Source organism: Oncorhynchus kisutch, linkage group LG11, assembly GCF_002021735.2.
Source record: "Oncorhynchus kisutch isolate 150728-3 linkage group LG11, Okis_V2, whole genome shotgun sequence".
NCBI classification, from domain to species: Eukaryota; Metazoa; Chordata; class Actinopteri; order Salmoniformes; family Salmonidae; genus Oncorhynchus; species Oncorhynchus kisutch.
The window spans coordinates 16,662,882-16,677,199 of record NC_034184.2 but is presented as its reverse complement, the minus strand read 5'-3'; the positions used below and the strand labels follow the sequence as shown (position 1 = coordinate 16,677,199).

Here is a 14,318-nt window from a genome sequence, read left to right as displayed (position 1 = left end):
TACTTCGACATGATAGTTATTATATTGCAATTTCTCACATAATTAATTTTACTGAAATAAAGAAGATCCCACTTTTTCTAGCGTACGTTGTTTTGTCGACATTAGGAAAGTTTACTGACAAATTTGCTATTTCCATCAGGCCTCTGGTGACATTTTTATACTCACAGAAAAATTGTTGTGAAATAATTGAAATGGGTATATCAAGGCAATTTACATGCGTAAGTAATCATGTTTTCAATATTATAAATTATAAATTAAATAATTTATAAATATAATTATAAAGATGTATTAGGTTATGTCTGCATAAGTTAATATTTGATATCCAATTACATTTAGCATCCTGTTTGCCTAGGGGTCCATTATTGGAATAACCCTCCACTCGGAATTTGGACTGTTTGTCATAGCTGGTGGGTTGGGGTGGTAGAGCTGTAATGGAGCATTTGATTTGCTGCTCACTTTGCCAGCATCATACCACCCTGCATCCCACTGCTGGCGGGCCTCTGAAGCTACGCGCGGTTGGTCCTGGTCGGTACCTGGATGGGAGACTAGATGCTGCTGGAAGAGGTGTTGGAGGGCCAGTAGGAGGCACTCTTTCTGGTCTAAAAATATACCAATGGTTCAGGGCAGTGATTGGGGACATTGCCCTATGGGCCCTAGTCAAACAGTGCACTATATAGGGTGCCATTTAGGACAAAACCACAGACATTTTCCAATAGCGCTCTCTTTTTTTAATATATTTTTTATTTTACTCTTATTTTACCAGGTTAGTTGACTGAGAACACATTGTCATTTACATCAATGGCCTGTGGAATAGTTACATGGGATAGGTGGATGAATGAGCCAATTGGAAGCATGGGAAGGTTAGGTGGCTATGATGGCATGAGGGCCAGATTGAGAATTTTCCCAGGACACTGGGGTTAATCCCCCTACTCTTACAACAAGTGCCATGGGATCTTTAGTGACCACAGAGTCAGGACACCCGTTTAACGTCCCATCTAAAAAGAGGCACCCTACACAGGGAAAAGGGTGCCATTTGGGGCGGAACTTGTGCCTTTGAAACTGGAAGTTGTTTAGATTAAGATTGTTCTGCTTTTATTGGATTGTATTAGAGGAGCAATTTGTCTCGGGTAGCTTGCTGTGAGAGGGAAAGCATTAGCTCCGTTTGCCAGCGTGATTGCGGTTTTCTAGTCTTTACTCCTGAGGATTCTGAATAATCTCTTTGTTTTGATTTAAAGATGGTAAACCACAGCTGATACATTTATAAAACACACAGAATAACATGACTTGTTACTGTAGTGTTACATTTATTATTATCTGTGTTTTAGTTAGTTATTCATCTTTGTTCTAGCAGCTCATTTATTTGTTGTCAATTATTGGCTCTCGTCTCAGCTTTGGGTAATGAATACTGTCATAATGACTGGAATATTATGTATTCAGTGTTTGGTGATTAGATGTGCTTGTTTGGTTCCTTGTAGTGGGTGCACACATTAAAAGACATTAATTAATTTCAAGCTGCTTATAATGGATGACCCTTGACAGGACGGCTATAAAACTAATTACATACAGACACAGCTACCTTTTTTACTTCGTTTTTTTCCTCTTCATTATCTCTGATAAGTGCAACCTCTTGTGAGAAATGACATCCAGCTGCTTCTCTCCTCCATTTGTTGTTGCTTTTTCTCTCCTCTTTTTTTTTCACTCACCCTTCTCTCCTCCACCTCCTTTGTTGCCCTTGCCAGCATCATAGCATCTGACAGAGGTTGAAGGAGAGGATGTCTGATTACCTCTCCTCCATTTCTACTTTCTGAAGGTGAAAATGGAGCTGCTCCCCAACACAGGATGTCATGTCAGATTATGATATGTACTGCAGTCTAAGACTTGGAGTAAAACATGCTGACAAAAATACAATGAATCTTTTTAGGTTCCATACAAGCCTACTTTCTCACAGCATTGTATTGTTTGAATAGGTCTTTTAAGATGACCTACCTTTTCAAAAGATGGCAGCATTTACATGCAGCCCAAATCAGATGTATTTAGTTTGGTGTGCCGTAGAGCAAAATGGAGAACACCTTCCTGTTCGTGAGAGTCTCACACTTCCATATTAGTTTGTAGGCCACACCGTTTGGACACTACAGATGTTTTTGTGAGAAGACATATGTTCAAGATGTCATGGTCTGACCAACACCGCTGTAGCTCTGGCCACCTTTCACCACAGATGCGAAGCCTTGACAAAGGTGGATGGGCTAGATTGAGACGCAGCCCATGGGATTCTTTTATTGTGTTAATTAGATTGACGCACATGATTTAATGCCTTCTCACAACATTGTTGATTTGTTATAATATTGTAGGTCTTTTTAGGGTACTGTCTTTTTTGAGGTTATGTCTTCTCACACCATGTTGTTTTGTTTGAATGTGTCTGTTTCAGGTTACCTTCTGACAAGGCAGGAAGGACAAGCTGGCTCCCCAGAGAAGCCTCTGTCAGATCTGGGTCGCTTATCCTACCTGGCATATTGGAAAAGTGTCATGGTGGAGTACCTCTATAAGCAGCCAGATAAACACATCAGCGTTAAAGGAATAAGCAGGGCCACTGGGATGTGTCCGCATGATATCGCCGCTACTCTCCAGCATCTCTGCATGATTGACAGGCAGGACGGCAGGTCAGTCCTAACTCACACACTCGCTGTGTGTGCGTGTGTGTGCGCACCCTGTCTGACTCAGACTTATTCAGGCCACTGGGTATTTTTAACATGTTAGCCATTAATGCAGCAGAATATTGGCAGAAGTAAGTCAGGTTAAGGAAACAGACAGACAGAACAGCCTGCTGCTATTCCAGCCTGAGAATCCTCCGTTTCAGCTTTATTAACTTACGTAACGCCATGGGTCATGTGGATTCACTCTACAACAGCTGGTCTTTTTCTTATTGGTTTACTGTGAAAGTACTTTGACAGTACTTACTGACAATTGCTAACTTAAAAAGGGCTTTATAAAAACATTTGATTGTTTGGTTCATTTGTTTATGATTGGCTCTTCAGATTGTAATGATCAGAATGGGTTGATTTGATTCGTTTGTGATTTCTCTCTAGGGTCGTAGTGATCAGAAGATATCGATTGATGTTCAGTTTTATTAACTACAAACACTACATGTGTTTCATGTCACATCATACATGAATATGTTGAGAGCTGGTTCTTTTTGTCATAGCTTTTGATTGCTTCTCTCCAGGTTTGTGGTAATCAGAATAGATTGATTGATCTTATTGGTAATTGATCTCTAGGTTTGCGGTGATCAGAATAGATTGATTGATCTTATTGATTATTGTTCTCTAGCTTTGTGGTAATCAGAATAGATTGATTGATCTCGTTGATGATGTTGGTTTGACTGATTTTGATGTTTCTTATTGGTCTTCTTTAGGTTTGTGGTGATCCGAAGAGAGCGGTTGATCCAGAGGCACATGGAGAAGCTGCGAGCCAGCCCCAGGCTGAACCAGGTGGACCCTGACGCACTGCACTGGACCCCCAGCCCCAGGCTCAACCAGGTGGACCCTGACACACTGCACTGGACCCCCAGCCCCAGGCTGAACCAGGTGGACCCTGACGCACTGCACTGGACCCCCAGCCCCAGGCTGAACCAGGTGGACCCTGACGCACTGCACTGGACCCCCGCAGTGGCCCTCAACGCTGTCCTGTCTGAGGAGGAGAGAGAGGTCGAGATGGATGTAAGTCTTGCATGCGCGCGCAAACACACACACACACTGTCTTTCAACTCTGGACCTGACACTGTTCAACTCTGTTCAGTCTGTAGTCTAATCATGGTGTTCAGTCTGTAGTCTAGACTGTTATTAGGTTAATCATGGTGTTCAGTATGGAGTCTAGACTGTGATTAGGTTAATCATGGTGTTCAGTCTGGAGTCTAGACCGTGATTAGGTTAATCATGGTGTTCAGTCTGGAGTCTAGTCCGTGACTAGGTTAATCATGGTGTTCAGTCTGGAGTCTAGTCCGTGATTAGGTTAATCATGGTGTTCAGTCTGGAGTCTAGTCCGTGATTAGGTTAATCATGGTGTTCAGTCTGGAGTCTAGACCGTGATTAGGTTAATCATGGTGTTCAGTCTGGAGTCTAGACCGTGATTAGGTTAATCATGGTGTTCAGTCTGGAGTCTAGTCCGTGATTAGGTTAATCATGGTGTTCAGTCTGGAGTCTAGTCCGTGATTAGGTTAATCATGGTGTTCAGTCTGGAGTCTAGACCGTGATTAGGTTAATCATGGTGTTCAGTCTGGAGTCTAGTCCGTGATTAGGTTAATCATGGTGTTCAGTCTGGAGTCTAGTCCGTGATTAGGTTAATCATGGTGTTCAGTCTGGAGTCTAGTCCGTGATTAGGTTAATCATGGTGTTCAGTCTGGAGTCTAGTCCGTGATTAGGTTAATCATGGTGTTCAGTCTGGAGTCTAGTCCGTGATTAGGTTAATCATGGTGTTCAGTCTGGAGTCTAGTCCGTGATTAGGTTAATCATGGTGTTCAGTCTGGAGTCTAGTCCGTGATTAGGTTAATCATGGTGTTCAGTCTGGAGTCTAGTCCGTGATTAAGTTAATCAGGTTTGTTCGTGCTGGGCTGGGCTGGGCTGGAGGAAAAGCCTACACACTCGGTACATTAGCTCTCCAGGACCACTGCATTAGTTGGAGCCCCCTATGTTAGTAGTAAAGACATGCGTTTGTATGCCTCCACGTCAGCTAACGCGATGCATGATCATTCATCATCCCACAGTCTGTTAAAGGTGTTGTTTGAGTTCGAACCAAGGCCGTTAATGAGCTAAGCATGTTCACTGTCACTAGGCATTTAATGTGGTGCAAAATTGCCCCAAATCAGTTCAGTATATCATTACATAATGAATAGTGCTAAATATTCCATGACATGCAATCAAATTGAATTGCTTAACAGCAAATGCTTCCTCTGCTCTGACACTCAAACATTATCAAGAGAACCTGTGGTGTTGCATTTGTCAAGATGTTAATTCAAATCGTGTGTCTATTTCCCCATTAGCCTTTTTATTGTGATGTTAAGCTAGCTGCCTGTGTTTCCCAGAGACAATAACAATGTCTGTCTCTCTGTGTAAATTCCAGGCTGAGTGACTGATGTACCTCTCGGTGTGTTAATTACAGGCTGAGCGACTGAAGGAGCAGGCTGGTTGGGAGAATGAAGAGAGAGCGGTGTCCTATCTGATGACTAGCATACATCACCCTCGTCCTCCCACTAAGGTCTACAGTAAGAACCCCTTCAGAACATATGAGCGTCGCCCCACAACCGCTGGAGACCAAAGACTGCACGCCTCTGAGGAATGTAGTGATGACGAAGATGAGGATGATTCTGATGGATCTCCTCCCATCCTAACGAAAGCCCATGCTATGTTTGGTGTCAAGAGAAAGGTGAGAGCTTGAAATGAGTTATTTGACACATTTCCTCATTGTAGGGTGAGGTGGCTGCAGTGTGATTGGCTGGTTATTGTGTTTACATAGGGATGGAAAAAGAAGGGAGTTCAATTGAATGTTATGTAATAGTTTCAGAATTAGATTGTTTTCCATCATTATATAATGCGACTTGGTATCTGAAGATGTGTTGTCTACCAACTAAGGTGTGTTAAATGTTCTTGGCTGCAATGGAAGATCCACTCAGTTCTCTAGATTATATTAAATAATCCTCGGTACAGTACAACAAACAGTTGTGATTTTTCTGGTGCTGTTGTGTAGCAGGCAGCCAGACTGAACCTTGTTCAGTGGTCATGGCTAAGGCAGACAGACTGAACTTTGTTCTATTGTCAGTGGTCATGGTTAAGGCAGGCAGACTGAACCTTGTTCTATTGTCAGTGGTCATGGTTAAGGCAGACAGACTGAACCTTGTTCTATTGTCAGTGGTCATGGCTAATTTAAATCCTTCCATGGTTTTCACATCTGTGTTGTCGATAGGCCACTGCTCCCTCGTGGTGAAGATGATATTACAACAGATTGTGGTCTAGAAGTTAGGAACCCGCTCTATTTCACACAGCAGGAATATGTCCTCTAGATAAGACTGCCTGCTGATGGTTGTTGCAGTTAATTAGTGAATGTGTTACAGGATTGCCTTCATAGTCCTCACTGGGTTTAATCACTACCACAAAAAGAAAGTGACATCCTTGTAATACCCACTCAGTGAAAAACTGGAGCGTATGTAGAATGTGGTCTGAGTTAACTCTGCCTGTCTCATTTGTGGTTCTCTAAACCAGTCAGCCTTCATCTGTGGGAAAGAGTTGCTCAAGCGTTCGATGCTCAAATTGTGTGGTTTGAGCATTTTACATTCAGAACAAAAGTTTACAATGAGGCCCGGTCCTCCCTGCAGACATTTTACCAGGGCCTTGAGTGTCTCTCTCTGTAGCTATTAAACTGCAGAAAGAGTTTAGAGAGGAAGTATTATGTTTATTTTAACCTTTTTTTCCACCCATCTGTTTTGTCTGTCTTGGAGAGCAGTTGTGCTCAGAAATGGAAAGTAAGTTTAGTCCAGGACTAAGCTTAATCTGTGTCTGAGAAAACGGCCCTAAAGTTTAACATTTGATTTGTGTTCCAGAGAGAGAGAGAGAGAGCTGAGAGAGCTGTCATGCTCAAGAAGAGAGGTCGCAAGAGAAGAAGGATTAATAGCAGTGTGACGACAGAGACCATCTCTGAGACGACGGAGGTTCTGAACGAACCGTTTGACAACTCTGAGGACGAGAGGCCCATGCCCCTGCTGGAGAGGACCTGCAGGGTGGGCGAGATGGAGGAGGAGGGGCTGAGGAAACCAGTGAAGAGACGCAGAGGTCGTCCGCGGCTGGAGAAAACCACGGATAGAGACAATCGTGAACACTGGAATGAAGGTAACTAAATCCTTCAGATGTTTTTAAGAAGCTGTATTTTAAGTTGTAAGTTAAAATGGACAGCAATACATCTTAACATCACAACATCAATTTGCTCAAATCACTGATGTTCTTTTCTTTCTTCTAGTAGCCAGTGTCCTGTCAAAGAAACCGGGCAGGCCTCGAGCGGTTAAGCGCAAGAAGGGCTGGCCCAAAGGAGTGAAAAGGGGGCCTCCAAAATGGCGTCTGAAGAAGGAGAGGAAGATGGGCTTCAAGCTGAACCTCTACACTCCCCCCGAGACGCCCCTGGAGGCCGAGGAACCCCACATACAGGCCGAGGAGCCCAAGGAGGAGCCGGAGGACCAGGACAAGGCCTCGACCATCACGGAGGAGGAGTCAGAGCCCGGCAGAGACCTGGTCAGTCGTGACACAGTTATGGACAAGCAGCTGCCCTCAGAGCCCTACATTCCCATGGAGGAAGAGAGTCCTAGTAAACTGAGCTCCCCTGGGGTATCTCCTGTGGTTTCTCCCATGGCCTCTTCTCCAGTAGCCTCCCCTATGGCCTCTAGAGCTAGCTCCCCTGTCTTCTCTCCTGTTGGCTCCGCTATGCGTTCTCCCGTCAGATCCCCCATCCGTGACGAGCCACCGGAGGAGGACCCACAAGCCAGTGAGCACGGGGACTCTCAAGCTCCTTCTCCATCCAAACAGCTGGACCACAGCACTGAAAGATCAGCCGAGGATGATGAAGACGAAGAGGCCACTCACCTGGACGCTGACGATGAAGACGAGAGTCGCATGGAGTCGACAGCAGAGCCAGAGAAAGAGGAGCGGAGGCAAGAGCCAGAGCCTTGTCAGGAGCCTCCTGAAGCGGAGTCCTGCACCACCCTGACTTTTTTACATCCAAATGACAACAATAAGGATTCTGAACGACGTCAGGAGGGGTCTGAAGGGATGGCCTATAGGCGTGAGGAGGAGCGGCCGGCCAACACTGGAGATGAGAGAAGAGATGGTATCCAGGAACAGGCACCAACCACAGTAGCAGCAGTAGACTCTGACCACCCCGTTGACTCCGAGTCAGAGGAGAGTAGCAGTCAGGAGGCTCGACGCCAGCCCCAGCAGACAGAAAGGGATAGAGAGCGGCTTGCAGCTCTGAGTCCTTCTGCTGTGCTGAGAGACCGAGAGGAGGATCGAGAGGAGGACCGAGAGACGGCCCAGGCTGTGCAGAGCCTCACCCAGGAGACAGAGCGCGACACAGAGACACTGCAGGACAACTCCAGCTCGGTGTTCCACCAGGAGGCGAGCCACAGCCTGCAGACCCACCCTATGGTCCCCCATAGCCCCCCTCACACCCTAACCTCGCTGGACGAAGGCTGCCCCCAGTCGGACCACAGCAGCCCCCTGTCCTCGGCCCACTCCCACCCCAGCCAGTCGGTGCGCTCTGTCAGCAGCCCAGCATTGTCCATCCTGGAGAGTAGCAGAGGCAGCAGCAGTGGAGGAAGTGGCGCGGGAGGAGGTTACACCCAGATCAGCCCTGACCACGGCTCCAGCGGCGGAGCCTCCATCTCAGTCCCCTCCTCCCTTCACAACATGGAGACCAGCCCCATGATGGACGTGCCGTCTGTGTCGGACCACTCATCCCAGCAGGTGGTGGACAGCGGCTTCAGCGACCTGGGCTCCATCGAGAGCACCACAGAGAACTATGAGAACCCCAGCTCTTACGACTCCACACTGGGGGGCAGCATCTGTGGCGGTGCCGGGGGTCCGGGCGGACCTGGGGGCCCCCCTCAGAACAGCTGTTCCTACGGCCCCCTCCCCCCCAGTGGCCTGGTGCAGAGCAGCTGTGCCGTCAGCCAGCAAATGGGGGGTGTAAACCCTGGAAGCTGTGGCATGATTCAGCAGAATAGCCTGAGCTCCCCGCAGCACTGCAACGTCAAGTCACCACAGGGCTGTGTGGTGTTGGTGGAGAGACCACCGAGTAATGGTCAGCACAGTCAACACAGCCAGCACAGTCACAGTCAAACAATCATACACAATCCCCATGGCCATACTAGGCACACTATCACTCCACACAATCAGCATCCGCACCATAATCAGCCTCACAGCGCTCCACACAATCAACACAGCCAGATAACGCAACACAACCCACACACACACCCTGCACACAGTCAGCCACATGGTGTACATCACAATCAACACAGCCTTCACAGTCAACACAGCCTTCACAATCAACACGGTCAACACAGCCTTCACAATCAACACGGTCAACACAGCCTTCACAATCAACACAGCCTTCACAATCAACACAGCCACAGTCAGCAACAGGCTATGACACAGTGTGGCATGCCTACCAACTTCACGGCGCCCATTCAGCTAGCTGACATCCCTGAGTCAGGCAACCCCAACCTGAGCAGCATCTATGAGAGGATGAACCAGGAGGGCTATGGCAGCGGTCATTACTCCCAGCCCTCGGCCACCTTCAGCCTGGCCAAACTGCAGCAGCTGACCAACACCCTCATAGACCACCCTCACTCTCTGCCTTTTAACCACTCTGCCTCCCACGCCCACCCTATCACATCCTATGCAAACAGTACCTCCCTGTCATCACACTCGCAGCACTCTGGCCTGGTGTCTCTGTCCCAGTCCCCCCACCCCGGCCACCCTCGCCCCCATGGGGTCTCTCCTCACCCCGTTGGCCCCCAGGTCCAGGTGCAGGCCACCATGACCCCCCCTCTGACCTCCTCCCACCCCCTCAGCTCCCCACAGATGATGCTGCAGCGCAACACCATGGGCATCCCCAACATCCCTACCTCCCAGTGGACTCTACAGGCTCAGATGGCCCCCGGGGGACACAAGGGCCCCACACACATTGCCATGCGCTCCAAGTCAGCGGCCTCTGGTCTCTCCTCCCACCCCCACCACCAGCAGCAGATGTACAGCCACACCCGTGGGCCCCCCCAGACAGTCACCATGCAGGCCCCCTCATCCCGGACGCTGGCAGCCATGCCAAGGGGCATGAACATGGGCACGGTCAACATCATGCCGGCCCCTGGCAATCCCTACAACCATGCTGTTAGTGTCAACTCCATGAACATGCCCTCTGCCTCCATCAACCACACCATGAACGGCTACCACGTCACAACCCAGGGGCCAACCATGATGGCGGCCAACGGTGGTTACCACAGCAACCAGATGTCAGGCCACCAGATGACGGCGGCCTACATGAACCAGTCGCCCGGGGCCCAGTACGCCTCTATGCAGATGGGCATGATGGGAACACAGCCATACCCCCAGCAACCCATGCAGGCTCCGCCGCACAGCAACATGTACTCTTCAGCTGGTCAGCACGGATACATGACCAACACCGGACCCATGTCCAAGCAGACACTCAAAGGGCCTTTCATCAGACGGTAACCCATGGTTACTAACCTAACGGTTAACGAAACCGTAGCTAATCACAAACAAACTGAATCAATCTGACTGGATGTTTAAATCACACAAATGTGCATTATTATTACTATGAGTCCTAGATGCACAAATTTGGCCTTTTTTTGTTTGTTGATAATGTTTGTTTCTTTGTTTTCATTTTGTTTATAGTTACTTAAAAACCAGCACTTGGAAAGAATGCAAAAAGTTTCATCAACAAGCAAACTTTTTACAACAAGCTACTATCTATGTCAAAGTATTTTTGTTCCTAACAGATTTGTGTTCTTTTAGGTTCTAAGCCTTACGTCATGAAGATAAAAATGTATTTAATTAGTATTAGTCTCCCTGGTCACTCCTTAGGGTAGAGGGGGGAGGAGACTGGGAAGAGACTTCATCACCGGGAGTGAGTGTAGTTATGTAGCAGCCTCAAACTAAGCCATCTAATGTGCCTGCTACAAACAGACTTAAACAAGTGGATATTCCTAGAACCTGTTCAGTGTACCTGTCTAACAGTGCTGACGATTAGTTTGTACTATACTCATGCCTTTGTATATTTAAATTATTGTACTTATTTTGTAAAGCATGCTTCGGTCTCCTGTCTCCGTTAGTAACAGTGCATTGAGTAGTACTGTACAAGTGTTGTGCTTAATAGCAAGCCATTCTAAATATATTTTGGCCTTTATTAGGTTCCCCCTCTCACAGGGCGGGGGAGAAGATGAAACTATATTTTGTTAATTCTAATAATGTAAAAAAAAAAGTGTAAACTTCTTTAGTCCCGTTCTTCTGTATGTTTGAGAGGTTTCATTGCTATGTATGTATAATTCTGAAGTCTTTTGGAACAGATGTCCTACCTTGAGGCAGCTTTCTGTTTTATAACACAGAAGACTGATTTCTGTCAAGATAACTAAGCATATCTTAGTGTTTGTACCCTGACTCTGATTCTAAAACATTTCAAAGAGGTGTACAAATGTCGAGAAATGTGGCGGAATTTTAAAAAAACAACTAAATGATTGATGATTATTATTAATAATAAAGAAATATACATTTAGTCCAAAGTCGATATTTTACATAAAGCCTTTAAAAAGTAACATTTTCATTCCATCTGTAGATTTTTTTTTCTATCTTTATAAAATGTTGGATTTATATTTTATAAAGTGGATAAGACTAGAGGATGTGACTAGACCAAACTAAGCTAACGGATTGCATGTAAAAAGCAACTTGTGTTTTTGTCTATATTGCTCTTTTGTAGCCTTTCTACCTGTACAGAATGGCTGGTAGGGTAGGAGCCATGTCTCCCACTGTAAATGTGCACAAACAAGCAGTCTTTTATTGATGCCTTTCTCCTTTGTCAGGCACTTAAAAATGGTGTACATTTTAGCATAAAATAAGTTAGGATTGACCATGCACACAATTGTACTCCAATGATTTAACTCTATTGACAACTGACTTAACTTCAGATTAATTGGGAGATTTGAAGTTCAAAATGTTCAACGACAGACTTCTAAGCCAAGGCAATGTCTTATTTATAAAACTTGAGAATTTAGTTTAAAGAGGCAATCTGCAGTTGATGCATAAATTTTTTCACTGTGTGATGTATAGCCATGGATTATTGAATAATATAACTTAAATGCCTCATGACCTTAGTTGTACCCAATTACTACCCAAAATATAAGCATGTTTTACTCCAAATGTTTGTAAACAAAAGTCAATGTTAACACTGCTTCAAAACATGGTTAAAACTCGTTCTGATTTCATGGATGGTCTGTCAGTATACTTGTATGGATACAAGATCTTCATCTGACCCTGCTTCTCACAGAAAAAATAATCCTGCAGCAACAGGAAATGTGAATTATGTGGATTTTAATTAATGGACATTTTTGTAGAGGTTGAATTTAGATAGCAGCTCTGTAGCTCTTGTCTGAATTTGAGTGTTCAAATGTCTCGAGCCCCTTCCCTTAGCAGTTTACCAAAACAAGTGGCAGAAGTGTTGCTTTGTTATTGCTTTGTTTGAACTGTGGATATCCACTTTAACTCTTTTAAATTTGAAGTACAGTATTTTTGAAGTACTAGGAAACCTACTTGTTTGACCTTTTTTTTTCAATGTACACATTTCTTGTGGAACCAAATGATCTAAATGAAATACATTTCCCTTTTCTCAGGGTGCATCGATCACATTTGATCCTTCTATTCATCCTCCTCTCTTTCCTTGTCCTTTTCTTGTCCTTTTCCCTTGACAGTCGTCACTTTGTCCTTCTGTTCTAAGAGGTAAGTGTCCAGCTGCCTGAGCTGCTTCAGGAAGCCCCAGTTGGGGATGATACGCCTGCGTCGCTTCACGTGGTCCACGGCATCAACCACAGTCATGTTCTTACAGATCATCAGGTAGGCCAGGAACAGGGTGGCTGACCGACTTCTCCCCATCACACAGTGCACCAGCAGCTTATCTAATGGAAATGCATAGAAAAACATGACTGGAAGGAGGTGTTTGTTATTAGAATGGAATGGTACCCCCTGTATAATTACTTTAATGAATAAGCATTAATAACCTTAACATTTCAAAGCATTTGTGTCCATGCATTATAAAGCATTTATAAGCACTTATAATTGCTTATTCATTTAAGTTGTATCAAAATGTCACTCAAACTAGGACTAACTTACTTTCAGGTATGTTGAGTGTTTGGTCGATGAACTGGGCTGCAGAAAAGAAGTACTGGCTAAGGTCAAAGGTTGGAGTATCCTCCGCCACGACCCCATAGTAGATCACGTCCATGTCGCTGTAGTACTCCGCTCCCGTGTCCACATTATTCCACGTCCCCTCTGCTGCATTCAGGATGTGGGTCATGCCCAATTTCTTCAGGTTGTATTTGTCTTTGGCACTCTCTCTGTCAATGTAAGGATTTACTAACCTGAGTGCCAGTCATTTTGTGCTATCATGCCAACTGTTTACAATGATCAAATGGAATTGGCAAGAGCACAAATAGATTGGGCTCCTGGCTAAGGATGCAGGAACCTGTTCTGCAGGTAGGAGACAAAGGGTGTACTCAAACAGTTAATACATCAGGCAGTAGGAAACATATAATTATGTAGGTACTGAACAGATATAACACTTAAGGTAAATAATAGCCTGGCTGGCCATAGACAATATACTGTATGTAGGTCCTATATCTATGGTTTCTGGTCTCTTGCCAACTCCTTAGGGAAATGTCAAGCCAAACATTTGACATGGAAATGAGTGACAATAAGTTGGCATTATAGAACAAACAGACTACTTTATGTTTAATTTGATCTCTTACAGAACACCGACTGCCTAACTTACTCATCTCCAATCCAGACGTTGGGCCAGACCTGGTTGATGTGAGTGTACTCCATGCAGTCACGGTTAAGGATCTTCTCCAGCTCATAGCCCCCAGGTGTAATGTATTCCACCACAGGTTCAGGTGGCTTCGTCTTAAGAACAAACTTTTTCTTCACAGTCGCACACCTCTTGGAGCTGTGAGATGCCATGTTTATCACAATAGCTTCTTGCTTTCACACAGGATCCATTCCCTTAAAAATAAAAAATTTAAGTTTTGATTTGGAGCTATTTCCTTCCAACGTGCCACAAAGACAATGTCGTAAGACGGGTATCTATGGCACATTTTTGTTAATGTGCATTTTAGGCATTATTTAAATACCTAACATGCACTGGCAACAGTTAGAATTAGAATTCTGGTAAAAGAACAACATACCAAGAGATTTAATTCCTTCAAGTCCTTTACTGTACTCTCTCTAAAAGTCAGCAAGTGTAGCCTTTTGTGTGTTTCCTGTGGTCAACAGTTGGAGGTAACAAATAGAACCCAATGCTCGAAGTTTAATTCTGGGAGCCTGACGAGAGTCGGCGGTCGGGGGCACAGATTGTATAACTGGACAGGCATCAAATTGAGAGGATATTTTTAGTGCTCTGACGTGCAAGCAAAGCCCCCTGACCTTAGCCTTAGTGGCTGACTAACTTGCATGTAGGGGAAAACCTCCTCAGTCATAGATTGCGTCCAGAATGGCATCCTATTG

At 45.3% G+C, this 14,318-nt stretch overlaps 2 protein-coding genes across 9 annotated transcripts in view; one reads left to right on the top strand and one right to left on the bottom strand.

The window, feature by feature from the left end:
* kat6b (K(lysine) acetyltransferase 6B) overlaps window positions 1–11,322 on the top strand; it is a 37,382-nt gene extending 26,060 nt beyond the window's left edge. For 7 of the 8 annotated variants that reach the window (XM_020495599.2, XM_020495602.2, XM_020495598.2 and 4 more), the window contains 5 exons: window positions 2,426–2,657; window positions 3,410–3,713; window positions 5,152–5,415; window positions 6,587–6,872; window positions 7,000–11,322. In XM_020495599.2, coding sequence (XP_020351188.2) covers window positions 2,426–2,657; window positions 3,410–3,713; window positions 5,152–5,415; window positions 6,587–6,872; window positions 7,000–10,262 — 4,349 coding nt within the window. In that variant the 3' untranslated portion in view covers window positions 10,263–11,322. The remainder of the gene's footprint in view (window positions 1–2,425; window positions 2,658–3,409; window positions 3,714–5,151; window positions 5,416–6,586; window positions 6,873–6,999) is intronic. The other variant, XM_020495601.2, reaches the window with a different exon arrangement.
* On the bottom strand, window positions 11,112–14,156 carry LOC109899940 (dual specificity phosphatase DUPD1). Its single transcript, XM_020495604.2, has 4 exons — window positions 14,000–14,156; window positions 13,588–13,817; window positions 12,930–13,153; window positions 11,112–12,715 (listed from the first exon to the last, which is right to left on the bottom strand). Exons 2-4 carry the CDS (start codon window positions 13,773–13,775, stop codon window positions 12,459–12,461), a joined length of 669 nt encoding a protein of 222 aa, XP_020351193.1. The 5' UTR covers window positions 13,776–13,817; window positions 14,000–14,156; the 3' UTR covers window positions 11,112–12,458.
* Between the last annotated feature and the right edge of the window lie 162 nt (window positions 14,157–14,318).